The sequence below is a fragment of the Podarcis raffonei genome, chromosome 11, assembly GCF_027172205.1.
Source record: "Podarcis raffonei isolate rPodRaf1 chromosome 11, rPodRaf1.pri, whole genome shotgun sequence".
Classification (NCBI taxonomy): domain Eukaryota; kingdom Metazoa; phylum Chordata; class Lepidosauria; order Squamata; family Lacertidae; genus Podarcis; species Podarcis raffonei.
Window position 1 is genome coordinate 66,325,336 of NC_070612.1, and position 20,716 is coordinate 66,346,051.

Here is a 20,716-nt window from a genome sequence, read left to right on the forward strand (position 1 = left end):
TTAATTGGAAGATTTGCATCTGCCAACAATGCTTTCATTTGTGTCTGCAAGACACCTCCCCTACGCTCTGCTACTCCATTCTCCTGAGGAGTCGCCACATTGGTAAGCCTATGTTTAATCCCTTGGGATCGCAACCAGTTTCTTAGGGAGCTTGCCATAAATTCTCCTCCCCTGTCTGTCTGAATAGAGTACACCTTTTGGCCAAGTTGTCTTTCTATCCTTCTTACCCAGAACTTCAAAGTTTGGGCAACATCAGATTTTTGCTTTAATGGATAGACCCAGCCAAATCTAGAATAGTCATCCACTAGGATCAAACAATACTTGTTGCGGGAGACACTTGGTGGAAAAGGACCAGTTACATCAGCATGAACCAACTCCAGTGGTTTTTTTTGTTTCTCTCTGGCTTGCTCTTGCTACTGGGCAAGCCCTGCTTTTAACCTCCTTGCAGATATTGCAGTCTAAGTAATTATCACAACTTATAATGTTTTTCATCCCCCCACACAACTCCAATGTTTTGTTCAGCACCTTAAAGCTGGCATGAGCCAGACGCCTGTGCAGCAGATGAATACACATATCATGGGTCGGGACATTTTGCACATTCACAACCTTAGACTCACACTGCAGTACATACATATTAGTTCTAAGGTTAGCATTTGCCAATACTGCCCCATTTGGCTTTATCTGGCACTGATCTCCCACAAAGTTTACTTCAAAGCCCGCTTTTGCTAAGTCAGGAATACTCAGGAGATTGTTTTGCAAACTAGGCACACACAACACATTCCTGAATGTGTGTCCCAGCTGTGGGAACACAATCTCCCCCTCACAGACTATATTAGCTTTCTGGCCTGAGGCAAGACTTACATGGTTTTGTTGGAAGCCCTAGCATCAGTTAGCAATGCTTTTCTTTTACAAAAAGTTTGAGAAGCTCCGCTGTCCAGAACCCACAGCTCTTCATTTTCTTGGCCATCTGCAGACACCCAAGTGTTAGACTCTCTCTGCTGCCTCCTGTGCTTCTGCTGTTTTTGTTGTTTCCTCGGGCAGTCCCGAAGCAGATGTCCACTGGACTTGCAGCAAAAACACCTTTTTAGTTTGTTGACCACCAGCTGGTCTGCAGCAGCTCCTCCTGGTTGTTTCTCCGGCTCCTGACACCTCTGCTCTTCCCGGCTGTTCCCTCTGGGATGCTCCAACAGCTGGACTGAGGTGATCTTTTGCTCTGAACGCCTGTTCTCCTCTGCATACAACCGTCCGGTAACGTATTCCAGAGTCAGCTTATCAGTCTCTACCGACTCGAGGGAATTGACCAGCATATCATAGCTGTCATCAAGGGAACTCAGGACTATAAAGACTTTGTCCTCTTCCCCCACAGGCCTCCCTCTTAAGACTAGCTCCTGGAAACAGCCTGTTAGGAATTTTATGTGGTTCACCAGGGAGTCTCCCGGTGTCTTTCGACACCGGTAGGTTCTCCTGGTCAGTGTTATCAGCGAGCCAGCTGTCTCTCGCACATGGACAGCCTTGAGCGCATTCCACGCCTCACTTGCTGTCACCTTATCAGCTACATAGATTAGCTGGCTGTCGTCCACTCCAAGGATGATCGTAGCCAAGGCTTTCTCATCCTTTTCATCCTCCTCAGGGGGCTGCGGTGGATCTTCCACCACTTTCCACAGGCCCTCACGCTTGAGGAAGTGTTGCATGCGGACTGACCAGATCCTGTAGTTTGTGGCCGTCAGCTTCTCCAGCAACACGCCAGCTCTGGACTGCTCCATCCCTGCAGCTCCCCTCCAGCACCCACGGCTAGATAACTGCCACCTGTACTCATGCGCAGCGGAAGCGTGCTGGGCCCATAACCCTGTCACGAATTCCTCGCGGCGCTTTTAGCAGAATGCTCAGAGTCCCAGGTTCTTTAGTGCAGTATTCATTATTGTGAGCTAAATATATATATTTTTTTGGGGGGAATTTATTTGTCCTGTCTTCACGCTTTTTATGATGGAGGACCGCTGTAGTCAGCCCCAACGACACGTTCTCAAGATGGAGGGTGAGGGAACAGCTGCAGTCGCCTGTGGTTCCTGCGCAATGTTTGCCATCTTGCCAAAGGTTGCAGGCAGCTTTACCTGCAGCAATTGCATGTTGATTGCCCTCTTAAAAGACAAAGTCCAGCAACTGGAGGAACGTGTAGCTACGCTCCAAAGAATTAGAGAGCTGGAGCTCTTCTTGGAAGCAACAGAGCACACCGTCTCCACCAAGGAGGAGACAGGGGACTCCCCTGAGAAGGAGGCTAGTTCACCAACACAGGAGCCAGATATATGGAGAAACGTGACTCAAAGAAGTAGGAGGCCCAGGGTTCGCTCTGATTGTTTAGAAATACACAATCGCTTTGAGGTCCTCTCCCCTAGCATGGAAGACGAAGAGCAGACTCCATTTGAGGATCTCTCCCTCATTAACAGTCGATCAGGTATATGAAGACGAGCAGCAAAGTCAGCCCTCAGGGAATGTGCAGGCGACCTTGGAACGGACAGCTCACGGAAGAACCCCGACCAGACCTTAGAGGAGGCGTGTGGTGGTGATAGGGGATTCCCTACTGAGGGGAACAGAAGCAGTTATCTGTGGGCCTGACAAGATGTCTCGGGAAGTGTGCTGTCTCCCCGGGGCTAAGATCCAAGATGTAACTGAACGACTGCAAGGAATCATAAAACCCACTGACAAATGCCCCTTCCTCTTGGTTCATGTGGGAACCAATGACACTGCAAGCAATAGCCTCCAGAAGATCAAAAGAGATTACGAGGCTCTGGGCAGGAAATTGAAGCAATTAAATGCACAAATTGTCATCTCATCTGTCCTCCCAGTTGAACGACGTGGCCCAGGGAGAGAGGGAAAAATAGTGGAAGTGAACAACTGGCTTCGCAAATGGTGTAAACAGGAACGGTTTGGATTCTTAGATCACGGAATGCAGCTTCTTGAAGATGGACTTCTGGCAAGCGATGGGCTGCACCTCACAACGGTTGGGAGGAATGTTTTTGCAAAAAATCTCAGAAACCTCATCAGGAGGGCTTTAAACTGACTAATGTGGGGGAGGGAGACAGTGGTCCTGAAGGTAGGAGTCTATCAATTGATGAAGATGATCATCCAAATGTCATAGACCGAATGGAGCAAACAGCACGCAGACCTAGTGGTGGGAGGAAAAAATCCTTAAATAAGAGACACGGGGGAATGATTAATGGACTTCAATGTCTGTACACTAATGCGCAAAGCATGGGAAATAAACAAGATGAGCTTGAGCTCTTGGTGCAGCAAACTAAATATGACATAATAGGAATCACTGAAACCTGGTGGGATAAGTCCCACGATTGGAATGTAATAATGGAGGGATACAATCTATTTCAGAGGAACAGACCAGACAAGAAAGGAGGAGGAGTGTCAGGGATGTGTATACCTGTGAAGAGATCCAAGATTTAGAACCTCAAAGCCAAAGTGAGAGCATTTGGGTCAAAATTAAGGGAGAGAAGAATAACAGTGACCTCATTGTGGGAGTTTACTATAGATCCCCAAGCCAAACAGAGGACATAGATGATGCCTTCCTGGAACAGATGGCCAAGCATGCAAAAGGAAGGGAGATAGTAGTAATGGGGGACTTCAATTACCCGGATATTTGTTGGATGTCAAACTCAGCCAAGAGCATAAGGTCAAACAGATTCCTCACTGGCCTTGCAGACAACTTCATTGTCCAGAAAGTGGGAGAAGCAACAAGAGGAACAGCCATTTTAGATCTGGTCCTAACCAATGTTGATGACCTGGTTAGTGGGGTAGAAGTGGAAGGATCATTAGGCGCGAGTGATCGTGCTCTTCTGAAGTTTACTATACAGCGGAAAGGAGCAGCCAAGCATACTAGGACACAATTTCTCGACTTTAAGAAAGCCGACTTCATAAAACTTAGGGAAGTGCTGGGTGAGATCCCATGGACAGTAATACTAAAAGGAAAGGGAGTTCATGATGGCTGGGAGTTTGTTAAGAGGGAGATAGTAAAAGCACAACTTCAGGCAATACCAATGAGACGGAAACATGGAAGGTGCCTAAAGAAGCCAGGGTGGCTATCTAAAGAACTTTTAACTGAGTTAAGATTAAAAAAGGATGTGTACAAAAAATGGAAAAGGGGGGAAACCACCAAAGAGGAATTCAAACAAATAGCCAGCACGTGTAGACACAAAGTCAGAAAAGCTAAAGCACAGAATGAACTCAGGCTTGCTAGAGAGGTTAAAAGCAACAAAAAAGGCTTTTATGGGTATGTTCGTAGCAAAAGGAAGAACAAAGAAACAGTGGGGTCACTCAGAGGAGAAGATGGTGAAATGCAACCAGGGGACACAGAAAGGGCTGAACTCCTCAATGCCTTCTTTGCCTCAGTCTTCTCCGATAAAGAAAACAATGCCCGACCTGAAGAATTTGGAGCAAATGATTCAGCAGAGGAAACACAGCCCAGAATAACTAAGGAGATAGTACAAGAATACTTGGCTAGTCTAGATGTATTCAAGTCTCCAGGGCCAGATGAACTGCATCCAAGAGTATTAAAAGAACTGGCAGATGTGATCTCAGAACCACTGGCAGTCATCTTTGAGAATTCCTGGAGAACAGGCGAAGTCCCGGCAGACTGGAGGAGGGCAAATGTTGTCCCTATTTTCAAAAAGGGCAAAAGAGAGGACCCAAATAATTACCGCCCAGTCAGTCTGACATCAATACCAGGGAAGATTCTGGAGCAGATCATTAAGCAAACAGTCTGTGAGCACCTAGAAAGGAATGCTGTGATCACCAATAGTCAGCATGGATTTCTGAAAAATAAGTCATGTCAGACTAACCTGATCTCGTTTTTTGACAGAATTACAACCCTGGTAGATGAAGGGAATGCAGTGGATGTAGCCTACCTTGATTTCAGCAAGGCATTTGACAAGGTGCCCCATGATATTCTTGTAAAGAAGCTGGTAAAATGCGGTCTTGACTATGCTACCACTCAGTGGATTTGTAACTGGCTGACTGACCGAACCCAAAGGGTGCTCATCAATGGTTCCTCTTCATCCTGGAGAAGAGTGACTAGTGGGGTGCCACAGGGTTCTGTCTTGGGCCCGGTCTTATTCAACATCTTTATCAACGACTTGGATGATGGACTCAAGGGCATCCTGATCAAATTTGCAGATGACACCAAACTGGGAGGGGTGGCTAACACCCCAGAGGACAGGATCACACTTCAAAACGACCTTGACAGATTAGAGAACTGGGCCAAAACAAACAAGATGAATTTTAACAGGGAGAAATGTAAAGTATTGCACTTGGGCAAAAAAATGAGAGGCACAAATACAAGATGGGTGACACCTGGCTTGAGAGCAGTACATGTGAAAAGGATCTAGGAGTCTTGGTTGACCACAAACTTGACATGAGCCAACAGTGTGACACAGCAGCTAAAAAAGCCAATGCAATTCTGGGCTGCATCAATAGGAATATAGCATCTAGATCAAGGGAAGTAATAGTGCCACTGTATTCTGCTCTGGTCAGACCTCACCTGGAGTACTGTGTCCAGCTCTGGGCACCACAGTTCAAGAAGGACACTGACAAACTGGAACGTGTCCAGAGGAGGGCAACCAAAATGGTCAAAGGCCTGGAAACGATGCCTTATGAGGAACGGCTAAGGGAGCTGGGCATGTTTAGCCTGGAGAAGAGGAGGTTAAGGGGTGATATGATAGCCATGTTCAAATATATAAAAGGATGTCACATAGAGGAGGGAGAAAGGTTGTTTTCTGCTGCTCCAGAGAAGCGGACACGGAGCAATGGATCCAAACTACAAGAAAGAAGATTCCACCTAAACATGAGGAAGAACTTCCTGACAGTAAGAGCTGTTTGACAGTGGAATTTGCTGCCAAGGAGTGTGGTGGAGTCTCCTTCTTTGGAGGTCTTTAAGCAGAGGCTTGACAACCATATGTCAGGAGTGCTCTGATGGTGTTTCCTGCTTGGCAGGGGGTTGGACTCGATGGCCCTTGTGGTCTCTTCCAACTCTATGATTCTATGATTCTATGATTCTATGATATATACAAATATCTACAGAAGCAGTTCATCTAATCAGACAGAGTACCTGCGCCTTGAGGCAAAAGAAGACTCCACACTCATCTACACCACTCCACTACTATTGGACAGGCTTCCCTTTTAAACCGGTGACAGCCAATCACATTACTGTGGGGTGCCACAAAAGAGAACACCCTCTCCCAATTTCAGTCGTGGAGGGAGGGTGGGGAAACCCGTAAGAGGCTGCGGGTGCAGGTATTAGTTCTCTTAAAAAGCGGGAAGAGCCTAGGGTCAGCATATCCAGGACAAAAGTGTGTCATGAGAATGAAAGACGAGGCTGCTGGGTTAGACCAGCAGCCTGCACAGTCCAGCATCCTTATCTCACAGAGACCAACCAGATGCCCATGGGAAACTGGAAAGCAGAATTCGAACACAGAGCCCTCTCCCCTTCCTGTGGTTTCCAGCAACTGGTATTCAGAAGCATTCCTGCCTCCAACAGTGGAGGCAGAGCAATTAGGACATGCTGAACTTGTCAACTTTCAAATTCCCCAAATGAGGAGTACTAAAGAGTTGTAATAGGGACGTGGGTGGTGCTGTGGGTTAAACCACTGTGCCGCTTGGGCTTGCCGATCGGAAGGTTGGCGGTTCGAATCCCTGCGACGGGGTGAGCTCCCGTTGTTCGGTCCCAGCTCCTACACACCTAGCAGTTCAAAAGCACACAGTGCAAGTAAATAATAATAATAATAATAATAATAATAATAATAATAATAATAATAATAATTTATTTATATCCCACCCTCCCCAGCCGAAGCCAGTACTGCTCCGGCTGGAAGGTAAACGGCGTTTCCGTGTGCTGCTCTAGTTTCGCCAGAAGCGGCTTAGTCATGCTGGCCACATGACCTGGAGAAACTGTCTGTGGAAGCAAACAAATGCCGGCTCCCTCGGCCTTAAAGCGAGATGAGTTTTAAGCCCAGAGTCGTTTGCGACTGGACTTATTTGTCAGGGGTCCCTTTACCTTTACCTTTAAAGAGTTGTAACATGACTTGGGAATTCAGAAGATGTGTAAAATTGCATACAAATCATTAAAACAATTGCCTAGTACTTGCAATCTATTATTATTATTCAGTATTACCCGACATTTTCAGACGGTAAAATTGAAATTCTTTGGTTTTCCAAAAGCAGTTGATGTAGCTGGTGGGGTCTCCTCCCTGTGACTCACCCAAACCTTCCCCAACCCTTAGAACGCCCTCTATAGATACTATGGACTCAAGCTGCGGGATTCCAGGAGCGCAGAGACAGTCCACCAGTACCTGCACTTACTCCTGACGTTGCCTCTCGAAGAGGAAGCAGACAGAGAGGTGAGTGAAAGTGTGGGATGTTAGGGGGGAGGAGAGCCAGCGGGACTGGGACTGTGCTCACACGGAGACTCTCCACCTCCAGCCGTGTCCTGGAAGAGCCTCCTCCTTCTGAACCCTCCTGCTTCAAGCGCCTCCCCAGGCTGCTCCCCAGTGTCCCACCACCACAATCCAGGGTCCCCCACTCTTATTCATCCAGCCAGTCCCTGACATTACCCCACAGACCCCACCAGCCCTCTGTCCTGATTTCTGCTCATGACCTTCCTTCCTCCAAGGATTTCGTGCCCACCCAGTCACCCCCTCAAAGCCTCTTACAGGAGGAACCGCTTTTCAGCATTCAACATATCTGGGGCAGATTTGTTTAGTTTTGGGTTAGATCAGAGCAGCCAACAAGTGGCTCTCAATGCCTTTCTTGGCAGCCCTCAGCAACCTTGGAGGCACCCCTACACACCTGTAGGCCTTGCATCACCTTCCTAAAGCTGGGTAAGGAGGTGATGGGCTTGGGGAAGGAGGCAGGTGTGATCTGTCAGGGTCCTAGAGTCCTCAGTTAGCTCTTTCCCACCTTTGGGAAGGTGGGAAGGCGCTAGGTCCCACCAGAGCCTCGTGCCTCCTTCCCAAAACCCAGCGCCTCACCTGCCTACCTTTGGGAAGGCAGCATGCGGGCCGGGGGTGTGTGTCAAATTTTGGCCTTGCTCCCCTCTCCCACACGACAAGTCAGTGTGCGGCCCACAGGTTCTATGCTGAACTACTCTTGTGGCCCGCTTGGTATGAGATATTGGAGCACCCTGGTTTAGATGGTGCATATTTCTGCTCTGGCACCTTTGGGTGAGGGGTGGATTACAAATACTTCCAGGGAATAAATGATGCATTTTAATGTAGTTGGGTGTTTAATGAAGCCAAGAACTGTATCACAAGATTCGAAAATGTCAGAATGCAAGGCATCCTTGCATTGCAAGCTGCACATGAGTCTGGGAGGTGTGGTCTGGTCAGTTCACATCAGAATCCACAGAAATATCGTTCTTCAAACCACCCCTATTATTATCCGGGATGAAAGGATCTGTTCAAATTGGTTCTCTAAGTGTCTCATTTCTCCATTCTTAAATTTGGTTCCCCACATTTTGCAGCAATCTGCTTACAGAATCACATTTATCCTCCATCCCTCATGATCAGCTTAGCTTAATGGTTGCCATCAATTTCATTTTAATTGATTTTAATTAACTTTTATAATGAAATGTTTTTAGAATGTTGTACTATTTTATTGTTGTTAGCTGCCCTGAGCCCGGCTTTGGCTGGGGAGGGCGGGATATAAATAAAATTTATTATTATTATTATTATCACTAATTGCAATCAAGAAAACAACATTTTTGACGTGCCTCATTCTCCCTAGGGAATTTCTGAGGCTATTGGTGTGGCTTCAAGCACCCATATTTCCCAGGCGCTGATGGCAGTGCGGGATTTTGGCCGCGCAGCCATTGCAAGGAAGACAGAGACGTCTGAGGTAAGGGTGTGAAGTGAGGAAAGAGCGCAGCAAGAGTGTAGGTCAGCCATCCCCAGCCTGGTGCCCCTTCCCCATCCGTGTGTTTTGAATTGGAACTCCCATCAGCCCCTGACAGCATGGCCAATGGTTAGACAAAGGTCCTGGCAAATTGGATCCTTAGCGGCTATTTACATCCACACCAAAGCACGTGAAGCAGCCTGTGGGTTCCTCTGATCTAGTAAAACAGAGCTGTGTTGGAAAAGAACGAATCCTGCCCCATTTCCAAATATGCTCTTTTTCAAGGGATGGGATCCTTACCATTCCAAAAAGGCAATTGGATCTGCTCATCCTCTCAGTATGGAAGCCAGACAGCTTCCTCTGTGGGTATGTCTCAGTCATCCTTCTGAAGTGGGCTCCAGCAGTCCTGTCTCTGTGGCTCCAGATCCTAGATCTGATCTGATCCCTTGGCTCAGTCAGTCAGTCAAACGGATTCGTTAGAAACCATTGGTCATCCCCCAAAGTACGCTGACCCCTGTTTTTAGGTTGGTTGTCAGATGGTTGGTTGGCATTTCTTCAATAGTGGAAGCTAATGGGGGACCCCCAAGGGTCATCTAGCCCAACCCCCTCCGATGCAGGAATCTCAGCTCAAGCATCCCTGAGAGATGGCCATCCAACCTCCAATGAAGGAGAGTCCACAACCTCCCAAGGGAGAGTGTTCTGCTGTCAGAAAGCTTTGAATGAAGAACCTCTTAGAGTTTGGAAGAGGGGACACCTCTCCAACTGAGGGGAGGGAGCAGAACCCAAGAGAGCAGGCAGGCGGCAGGCTGGGAGAGGCAGAGAGAAAGAGGGGAGAGGTTTCAGCTGCATCCCGGGGCAGGGCAGCTGCCCAAGTTGCTCTCGTGCAAGGGTTCTTCTGCCTTACAGGAGTGCCTGCTGGCCCCATTCAACTATGTTCTAGAGCAGACCCATTGAATTTAATGAAGATGACTAAGTTAGGCCCATTCATTTCGACAGGTCTACTTGAAGCAAAGCATAGTTGAGTGTCACTCTCTGTGTTCACCTCCATGTATTCGTTAATTAAGCGAATTATTACAAAGGCATAGTAACTGCGTGCGGATCTAACAGTTCCATAACCTGAGGGGGCCTTGGGGTCATGTGCCCCCGACTCTCCAATTCTCCAACCCAGCTGGAAGGAGATCAGAACTTTTTCCTTCCACTTTCAGTTAACTTCCCTCAAGCTTCTGGTCTCCGTTTTGCAACTGTGCTAGAGGAGAAGGGAGCAGGAGCCGATGAGTCCAAGGCTCATTCACACAATAATAAACCATAGTTTATCACAGAGGTAACCAAAATGGGGCCCTTCAGATGCTACAGACTGCAACTCCCATCCCTCCTGACCACTGGCCATGCTGGCTGAGGCTGATGGGAGCTAGAGGCCAACCTATGTTGATGCCCTCTGGTTTATTGTTACATCTGAACGCAGTCCTGAACTCTCTTGTGCTCTGCCATCCAAGAGAAATGAAACCCAGGAGTGTGGTACCCCTGGATTTTTGCTGTGAGTTGGGAAATGACCAAGGAAATTTCCCAACCCTCACTATGGAGAAGATGAGCAGATCCACCCGGTTCATTTTAATTTTAAAAAAGCAGCTCCCATGGAAAAGAGCACCAGTGGTCAGTCTACCCTACACTGTCCTGCACTTCCTCCCTGGTTGACTGACCGAACCCAAAGAGAACACCTTCATGGTTCCTCGTCATCCTGGGGAAAAAGAGACCAGTGGGGTGTCAAAGGGTTCTGTCCTGGGCCCGTTGTTGTTCCACGTTTTTTTAAAATAAATGACTTGGATGAAGGAATTGAGGGGATGCTCATCAAATTTGCAGATGACACCAAACTGGGAAGGGTAGCCAATGCCACAGAAGACAGAATCGGGATTCAAGATAACCTTAACAGATTGGAGAACTGGGCCCAAACTAACAAAATGAAATTCAATAGGGTCAAATGTCAGGCTCTACATTTAGGCAGGAAGAACCCGATGCACATATATAGGGTGGGGGAGCCCTGGCTTGCCAGCAGTTTGAGTTTCCTGGAGGAAAAAAAAAATACAAAATTTGTAAGTCTGCACAACAACTTGTTGTTGTTGCTTAGTCGTTTAGTCGTGTCCGACTCTTCGTGACCCCCTGGACCAGAGCACACCAGGCACTCCTGTCTTCCACTGCCTCCCGCAGCTTGGTCAAACTCATGCTGGTAGCTTAGAGAATCATAGAATCATAGAATCATAGAATCATAGAGTTGGAAGAGACCACAAGGGCCATCGAGTCCAACCCCCTGCCAAGCAGGAAACACCATCAAGGCACTCCTGACATATGGTTGTCAAGCCTCTGCTTAAAGACCTCCAAAGAAGGAGACTCCACCACACTCCTTGGCAGCAAATTCCACTGTCGAACAGCTCTTACTGTCAGGAAGTTCTTCCTAATGTTTAGGTGGAATCTTCTTTCTTGTAGTTTGGATCCATTGCTCCGTGTCCGCTTCTCTGGGGCAGCAGAAAACAACCTTTCTCCCTCCTCTATGTGACATCCTTTTATATATTTGAACATGGCTATCATATCACCCCTTAACCTCCTCTTCTCCAGGCTAAACATGCCCAGCTCCCTTAGCCGTTCCTCATAAGGCATCGTTTCCAGGCCTTTGACCATTTTGGTTGCCCTCCTCTGGACACGTTCCAGTTTGTCAGTGTCCTTCTTGAACTGTGGTGCCCAGAACTGGACACAGTACTCCAGGTGAGGTCTGACCAGAGCAGAATACAGTGGCACTATTACTTCCCTTGATCTAGATGCTATACTCCTATTGATGCAGCCCAGAATTGCATTGGCTTTTTTAGCTGCCGCGTCACACTGTTGGCTCATGTCAAGTTTGTGGTCCACCAAGACTCCTAGATCCTTTTCACATGTAGTGCTCTCAAGCCAGGTGTCACCCATCTTGTATTTGTGCCTCTCCTTTTTTTTGCCCAAGTGCAGTACTTTACATTTCTCCCTGTTAAAATTCATCTTGTTTGTTTTGGCCCAGTTCTCTAAACTGTCAAGGTCGTTTTGAAGTGTGATCCTGTCCTCTGGGGTGTTAGCCATCCCTCCCAGTTTGGTGTCATCTGCAAATTTGATCAGGATGCCCTTGAGTCCATCATCCAAGTCATTGATAAAGATGTTGAATAAGACCGGGCCCAAGACAGAACCCTGTGGCACCCCACTGGTCACTCTTCTCCAGGATGAAGAGGAACCATTGATGAGCACCCTTTGGGTTCGGTCAGTCAGCCAGTTACAAATCCACTGAGTGGTAGCATAGTCAAGACCGCATTTTACCAGCTTCTTTACAAGAATATCATGGGGCACCTTGTCAAATGCCTTGCTGAAATCAAGGTAGGCTACATCCACTGCGTTCCCTTCATCTACCAGGGTTGTAATTCTGTCAAAAAACGAGATCAGGTTAGTCTGACATGACTTATTTTTCAGAAATCCATGCTGACTATTGGTGATCACAGCATTCCTTTCTAGGTGCTCACAGACTGTTTGCTTAATGATCTGCTCCAGAATCTTCCCTGGTATTGATGTCAGACTGACTGGGCGGTAATTATTTGGGTCCTCTCTTTTGCCCTTTTTGAAAATAGGGACAACATTTGCCCTCCTCCAGTCTGCTGGGACTTCGCCTGTTCTCCAGGAATTCTCAAAGATGACTGCCAGTGGTTCTGAGATCACATCTGCCAGTTCTTTTAATACTCTTGGATGCAGTTCATCTGGCCCTGGAGACTTGAATACATCTAGACTAGCCAAGTATTCTTGTACTATCTCCTTAGTTATTCTGGGCTGTGTTTCCTCTGCTGAATCATTTGCTCCAAATTCTTCAGGTCGGGCATTGTTTTCTTTATCGGAGAAGACTGAGGCAAAGAAGGCATTGAGGAGTTCAGCCCTTTCTGTGTCCCCTGGTTGCATTTCACCATCTTCTCCTCTGAGTGACCCCACTGTTTCTTTGTTCTTCCTTTTGCTACGAACATACCCATAAAAGCCTTTTTTGTTGCTTTTAACCTCTCTAGCAAGCCTGAGTTCATTCTGTGCTTTAGCTTTTCTGACTTTGTGTCTACACGTGCTGGCTATTTGTTTGAATTCCTCTTTGATGGTTCCCCCCTTTTCCATTTTTTGTACACATCCTTTTTTAATCTTAACTCAGTTAAAAGTTCTTTAGATAGCCACCCTGGCTTCTTTAGGCACCTTCCATGTTTCCGTCTCATTGGTATTGCCTGAAGTTGTGCTTTTACTATCTCCCTCTTAACAAACTCCCAGCCATCATGAACTCCCTTTCCTTTTAGTATTACTGTCCATGGGATCTCACCCAGCACTTCCCTAAGTTTTATGAAGTCGGCTTTCTTAAAGTCAAGAAATTGAGTCCTAGTATGCTTGGCTGCTCCTTTCCGCTGTATAGTAAACTTCAGAAGAGCATGATCACTCGCGCCTAATGATCCTTCCACTTCTACCCCACTAACCAGGTCATCAACATTGGTTAGGACCAGATCTAAAATGCCTGTTCCTCTTGTTGCTTCTCCCACTTTCTGGACAATGAAGTTGTCTGCAAGGCCAGTGAGGAATCTGTTTGACCTTATGCTCTTGGCTGAGTTTGACATCCAACAAATATCCGAGTAATTGAAGTCCCCCATTACTACTATCTCCCATCCTTTTGCATGCTTGGCCATCTGTTCCAGGAAGGCATCATCTATGTCCTCCGTTTGGCATGGGGATCTATAGTAAACTCCCACAATGAGGTCACTGTTATTCTTCTCTCCCTTAATTTTGACCCAAATGCTCTCACTTTGGCTTTGAGGTTCTAAATCTTGGATCTCTTTACAGGTATACACATCCCTGACATATAACGCCACTCCTCCTTTCTTGTCTGGTCTGTTTCTCTGAAATAGATTGTATCCCTCCATTATTACATTCCAATCGTGGGACTTATCCCACCAGGTTTCAGTGATGCCTATTATGTCATATTTAGTTGGCTGTACCAAGAGTTCAAGCTCATCTTGTTTATTTCCCATGCTTTGCGCATTAGTGTACAGACATTGAAGTCCATTAATCATTCCCCCGTGTCTCTTATTTTAGGATTTTTTCCTCCCACCACTAGGTCTGCGTGCTGTTTGCACGCAGAGAGCTTGTCCCCTTCTCCTTGTGCCCTCCACCTTTCGCACAACAACTTACTGACTACTAAACTGACTTACTGACTACTAAACTGACTCAAGGGCATCCTGATCAAATTTGCAGATGACACCAAACTGGGAGGGGTAGCTAACACCCCAGAGGACAGGATCACACTTCAAAACGACCTTGACAAATTAGAGAACTGGGCCAAAACAAACAAGATGAATTTTTACAGGGAGAAATGTAAAGTATTGCACTTGGGCAAAAAAAAGGAGAGGCACAAATACAAGATGGGTGACACCTGGCTTGAGAGCACTACATGTGAAAAGGATCTAGGAGTCTTGGTTGACCACAAACTTGACATGAGCCAACAGTGTGACGCGGCAGCTAAAAAAGCCAATGCAATTCTGGGCTGCATCAATAGGAGTATAGCATCTAGATCAAGGGAAGTAATCGTGCTGCTGTATTCTGCTCTGGTCAGACCTCACCTGGAGTACTGGGTCCAGTTCTGGGCACCACAGTTCAAGAAGGACACTGACAAACTGGAACGTGTCCAGAGGAGGGCAACCAAAATGGTCAAAGGCCTGGAAACGATGCCTTATGAGGAACGGCTAAGGGAGCTGGGCATGTTTAGCCTGGAGAAGAGGAGGTTAAGGGGTGATATGATAGCCATGTTCAAATATATAAAAGGATGTCACATAGAGGAGGGAGAAAGGTTGTTTTCTGCTGCTCCAGAGAAGCGGACACGGAGCAATGGATCCAAACTACAAGAAAGAAGATTCCACCTAAACATGAGGAAGAACTTCCTGACAGTAAGAGCTGTTTGACAGTGGAATTTGCTGCCAAGGAGTGTGGTGGAGTCTCCTTCTTTGGAGGTCTTTAAGCAGAGGCTTGACAACCATATGTCAGGAGTGCTCTGATGGTGTTTCCTGCTTGGCAGGGGGTTGGACTCGATGGCCCTTGTGGTCTCTTCCAACTCTAGGATTCTATGATTCTATGAATATTTTCCCAGCTGCTAAAAGGTCCCAACTAAATGGTGATTTGTCTCCAATTGCACTTAAGGTTCCCAAACTCACTTTCCCCATCCTTTCCCTCCAGAATACTAGCAAGACGAATGCCAGTATCACCGTCATCCTTTGCTGCGGGCAAATGGCATTCGGGGCACGGCAGGATGATCTCCCCTTTTTTATAGACGTCATCACAGAGGAGCTCCTCTTCCAATTCCAGAACAGCAGGAAGGTATGGCTCTGATTATCACACGGACTCCTGTTGTTTGTTCTCTCAGCTATACCATACTTTTCCGTGTATAAGACGAGGTGTTTTTTATTATTATTAAAAAATGATGTTTAAAAATGAGGGTCATCTTATACACAGATAGTGCATAGGGGGACGTGGGATTGGTTGCCGCTGCAAGCCGGAGATAGTCAGCGGCTATTGTGCATGTTATTGGTGGCTGCGGCAAGGGGTGGTGTTGACTGGCTGTCGCTGCGGCAATTGGGAAGGCGATTGGCGGTTTCTGCCGGTGAGGGACAGACAATAGGTGGGTTTTGTGACGTGTGTGAGTGGCAGCATAGGTCCAGCAGGTGAGCAATATTTGGAATCCCCTCCCCCAAATAGCTGAACAACTGTGGGTGATCCTCCCTCCCAAAAGCTCAGCAACTCTGGGCAATCCTTCCCCCATTTTCTTAATTTGGAGTCCCCCAAAATAGGGGGTGTCTTATACACAAAAAAATACGGTATATCCTGCCTTTCTCCTGTCATACGACTCCATTTCCCCCGTGGTCACCATCCAGGCACTGAGCAGACCTCCTGAGCTCCGTCAAGGTCCTTGCACCACATGCCTTCAGACTGTGCCCTAGGGCAGGGTCTCTGGCTTCATCCACCGAAGGGTTGTAGACTGGGGTGTATACTGACTCCACCCTTAGGACCAGATGGGGCACTACAGTGGTACCTTGGTTCTCAAACTTAATCCATTCTGAAACCAAAGCGTTCCAAACCAAGGCACGCTTTCCCATAGAAAGTAATGCAAAATGGATTAATTCTTTCCAGACTTTTTTAAAACAAACCCTAAAACAGCAATTTACCATGAATTTAACCATCTAACAAGACCATTTCTGGGTTAGGGTTAATTTTTGGATTGGGTTAGTGTTAGGGTAAGGATTAGAATTAGGGTTAGGGTCAGTGTGGCTTTATGTTTCCTTGTGATTTTGATTCAAACACAATTTTAAAAAATCCCTTCTCCTTTCAGAACCAGGCTTTGAAGAAGAGCTTTATGAAGGCAGCAGCTCTAACAACCAAGGCGCTTGTGCAATCGAATGTGGGATATGTCACCTTCCCCCACAAAGACGAGCTCACCTTCTGCATCATAGTGAGTAAAAAGAAAAAGAAAAAAAGAGGGGGAATCTCCTGGGGTTTATTTTCAGAGCGTTTTTTCTTAAAAATAGCTGTGTAGGTCTAGCTCTGGGTTGCATGTTCTGACCATCTGGCCCCAAACCATTTCTGGGTGGTCACGTTCTGCTCCAACTCAAGTTTCCAAACCCTCTAGAAAGGCAGCCCTACATTGTGGCAACCTCAGCAGGATGTCACCAGCGCCTAAGTAAAAGAGGCTAGGTTCTCCCAGGAGGAGAGGGTTGTCGATGGCTCCCAGCCATGATTGCTATGTTCTACCTCCACAGAGGAAGGAAGCAATGTTTCTGAATATAGTTGCTGGAAGCCACAGGTGGGGAGAGGGCTCTTGGGCTCATGGTCTGCTCCCTGGTTTCTCACAGACGTCTGGTTGGCCACTGTGAGAATGCTGTGAGGATGCTGGACTAGATGGGCCCTTGGCCTGGTCCAGAAGGCTGATCTTATGCTGTTCTTATGTGGTAGAGCTCTGCCCAGGAGAAAAAGGGAATCATAGAATCATAGAGTTGGAAGAGACCACAAGGGCCATCGAGTCCAACCCCCTGCCAAGCAGGAAACACCATCAGAGCACTCCTGACATATGGTTGTCAAGCCTCTGCTTAAAGACCTCCAAAGAAGGAGACTCCACCACACTCCTTGGCAGCAAATTCCACTGTCGAACAGCTCTTACTGTCAGGAAGTTCTTCCTAATGTTTAGGTGGAATCTTCTTTCTTGTAGTTTGGATCCATTGCTCCGTGTCCGCTTCTCTGGAGCAGCAGAAAACAACCTTTCTCCCTCCTCTATGTGACATCCTTTTATATATTTGAACATGGCTATCATATCACCCCTTAACCTCCTCTTCTCCAGGCTAAACATGCCCAGCTCCCTTAGCCATTCCTCATAAGGCATCGTTTCCAGGCCTTTGACCATTTTGGTTGCCCTCCTCTGGACACGTTCCAGTTTGTCAGTGTCCTTCTTATTCCCAGATCCAGGAAGCCCACTCTTCTCCTCTAGGAGGACCCACTTGCCAATTGCAAAGAAGTTGTCAAGTGGGCTGGATAGAGAGCACAACTCAGGGCTTGGTGTGGTGGTGGCAGGGATGGCGCCTCCAGTTCCCTGACATGCTGTGTGCTTCCCCACCACAGGAGGTTATCAAAGAGGAGCCGATGGCATCGCTCACCATATTACACCAAGCGATGGAAACTATCATTCGCATGACGTAAGTACGGCCAGACACAGTACATATTTCTTCACCAGGTTTATGGACTGCTGGGTGCTGATCCTTTCCTCTCCCCTTCTTTCTCTTTTCAGTGCCTTGAGACCACGCATGGACCCCCTGCTCCGGTCTCAGCTGCTACAAAAAACCATCAGGAAGGTCTTCCAATTGCCATCATTGCAGGTTACGAAGGTCAAAGCCGGGAGCTCTGTGCCAGCAACACAGAGCCAGGTGACTGGACCTTCTGCTTCTGGAGGAAAATGGGGTTGCCAGGTTAAAGGATTTGAGGGCAAAGAGTCTGAGCCGTGTAAGCTGCAAAGAATGCTGCCCGAGACACTTGACCCATCACAATGATGTAACAGCCAGAGACTTGGGGTGTATATTTTTGATTTTAATCACGTTTCCATATTTATTGCATTTCACCTTTGGCTAAAATGCATCCACAAATGATTCCTGCATGCCTGCATTTTGTGACTCTCATGCCTCCCTCCTACGCTGCATTTAATTTTATTTGTTTGCTTGTTTGTTTATATGCTGCCCATCTGACTGGGTTACTCTAGCCACTCTGGGCGGCTTCCAACAAATTAAAACACAGCCAGACATCAAATATTTAAAACTTCCCTATGCAGGGCTGCCTTCAGATGTCTTCAGATGGAAGTATAATGATGTATCTCTCTGACATCTGATAGGAGGGTGTTCCACGGGGTGGGCCCCACCACCAAGAAGGCCCTCTGCCTTGGAACACCCCAAGGAAGTTGAGCCCAGTGTGGAGTCCTGTATCTTTATATCACATGACCTGTAACCTTACATATATCAAGAAACGTTTGCTGTTTATGACTCTTTGTGTGCCTTGCTTGAAGCCCTGCATAAGCTTTGTTACGAATTTGGACTAGAAGGCTCCAGAGCATGTGGGATTTCCATGGGGGTCTTCAGCTTCTAAGTGCTTTTGCTTCTCTCCTTCCAGGACTGCTTTCAAGAGACCATCTACATCTGGCTCAACATGCTCACCAGCTTGCTGTCGGAGGCCCCCTCTCTGGAGACGCTGCAGGAGATATTAGTGGTAAGGGAGCCCCCAAGGTGTCAGAGCAGGGGGAAGCAGCAGCTTCCATGCTGGAGGACAGACCCTCTTGAAATGATTGCACGGGGGGCATCTGCGGCCAACTCGCTGGTTGTGGGTGCTGATGGTCAAGTGGGCCTCTGTTCTGCTAGCAATGCTTGTGCAAGGCACACAAGATATGTCCTCTGCTGATGGCGTATGGGGAAGGGCCGTGGCTTGGGGCAGAGCATCTGTCTTGCATGCCCAAGGTCCCCGGTTCAGTCCTCAGCATCTCCAGGTGGGGCTGGGAAAAGGCTCTCTGCCTGAAAGGCCAAAGGGCCAACTGCCAGTCCTCAGTACCTGTGGATCAATGGCTGGGCTTGGTCTAAGGATGCTTCCTGCATTCCATTGCTATGGCTGTGGTGAGGTGTATGTTGTATTGTTGTAATTATCACACACACAAACACACAAATGACAGATTGCAGGGCGGTTCACAACATAAAAATACACAATCAGAACAGAAAATGCATAATAAAACAAAAGCAACCCAAGAGCCAATTAATATCTAATTCTACTAATGCTTTTTTTTTAATGGCTTCTTTTTTCTGTGTCTTTAGTTGTTCTTGTTTTGTTTGTAAGCTGCCTCGAGTCCCTGTCTGGGAAAAAGGTGGGGTATTATTATTATTATTATTAATAATAATAATAATAAACAAATTGCAGCAAACTTTCTCCTTTACAAAACAACCCCTTTTTGCAATTTGTCCCCTCTATGAAGCTTTGTGAATTTGCAAACCTGGATTAAGGGTTGTCCTTCCATGTGATGACGATGATTTCTCTCTCGCAGCACACAAATGGCTGGATTGACTCCACAAAAATCAGTGAGAGGCAAAGAGCAGTCAAGACCACCAACGTACTCATGAAATATGTCTCCGAGCATTTGGACTTTGATGTGAGTGACCAAGGCTTAACGCTGCAATTTCAAATCGTATTGCGTTGGAAAGTTCAGGTGTGAACTAGATGAAAGCTGTATGGCATGGCCATCCCAGGGGAAGGTGCCAGCCAGTGCTATTTTTCTAGAAAAAGAGGTGCCAGGACTCACCATGAACTCACCTCCCTCATTCTCTTATAATGGCAATAGCGCCCACCTGAGAGGTGCCAGTGTTAGCTATTTGCAGTATAGTAGCACTGCAGAGAGCTTGCTGGGGGGTCCATGCATTAAAAAGGGACTCAGAAATAACTAAACAAGGTTTTAATAACAAACACAAAAACTCCTTATACACTAAATACACCAACAACAAACCAGACCCAACCACCAACCCATCCCCCAGGGTAATGGGAGAGCTAGGTGCTGCTCCTTATATACTACACCCAAATGCTGACACAGCTTAATCAATACAACTCAGCACCTGCTGTGTTTCACAGCTGTAAAGCTGGGTCTCGTTATTTTGCTCTGGCCCTTGCTCTGGCCCCTTAAAGACATACACAACTGGTGGAACAATAATGAACCTTTACATTTAAAGAAACCATTCAACATTTCCCCTGCGGTTCATCATTGTGGAACAAAAACATAAAGCATATTTTGTACATGTCTTTCATGAGTAAGCTTTGGAAGTGCTTTTGTAAAAATGTCTGCAATTTGATTGTCACCTGGAACATATTGAAATACAATCATTTCGTCAGCAATTAGTTTCTTTACAAACTGTAAACGTAACCTTAAGACTCTAGTGCGCTGCGTATTGGTCTCTGAACACAGGATAGCGAGTCCGCTCTGGGAATCAAGGTAAACTCTTACTGGTAGTGTTACTTTCATCTGTAGGTCTGCAAATACTTGCAGATACCATTCCACATCATGAGTGGCCTGAACGCATGCACATAATTCACTCTCTGTTGTGGAGAGACAAATAATGGTTTGTGTCTGGGACTTCCATTCAAATGGACAACCGTTATAACAAAACACCATACCAGACACATCCCTGCAATTATTTTGTTCCACTGCATGAGATGCATCGCAGAAAATTTCAAAACCTTTGTCAATACATGA

The 20,716-nt window shown here is 46.8% G+C and overlaps 1 protein-coding gene across 1 annotated transcript in view; it reads left to right on the plus strand.

The window, feature by feature from the left end:
* LOC128423297 (uncharacterized) overlaps positions 1 to 19,858 on the plus strand; it is a 44,146-nt gene extending 24,288 nt beyond the window's left edge. Inside the window, exons 4-8 of the mRNA XM_053408297.1 lie at positions 7,278 to 7,394; positions 17,569 to 17,642; positions 17,735 to 17,870; positions 18,604 to 18,699; positions 19,520 to 19,858. Coding sequence (XP_053264272.1) covers positions 7,278 to 7,394; positions 17,569 to 17,642; positions 17,735 to 17,870; positions 18,604 to 18,699; positions 19,520 to 19,687 — 591 coding nt within the window. The 3' untranslated portion in view covers positions 19,688 to 19,858. The remainder of the gene's footprint in view (positions 1 to 7,277; positions 7,395 to 17,568; positions 17,643 to 17,734; positions 17,871 to 18,603; positions 18,700 to 19,519) is intronic.
* The last annotated feature ends 858 nt before the right edge of the window (positions 19,859 to 20,716 follow it).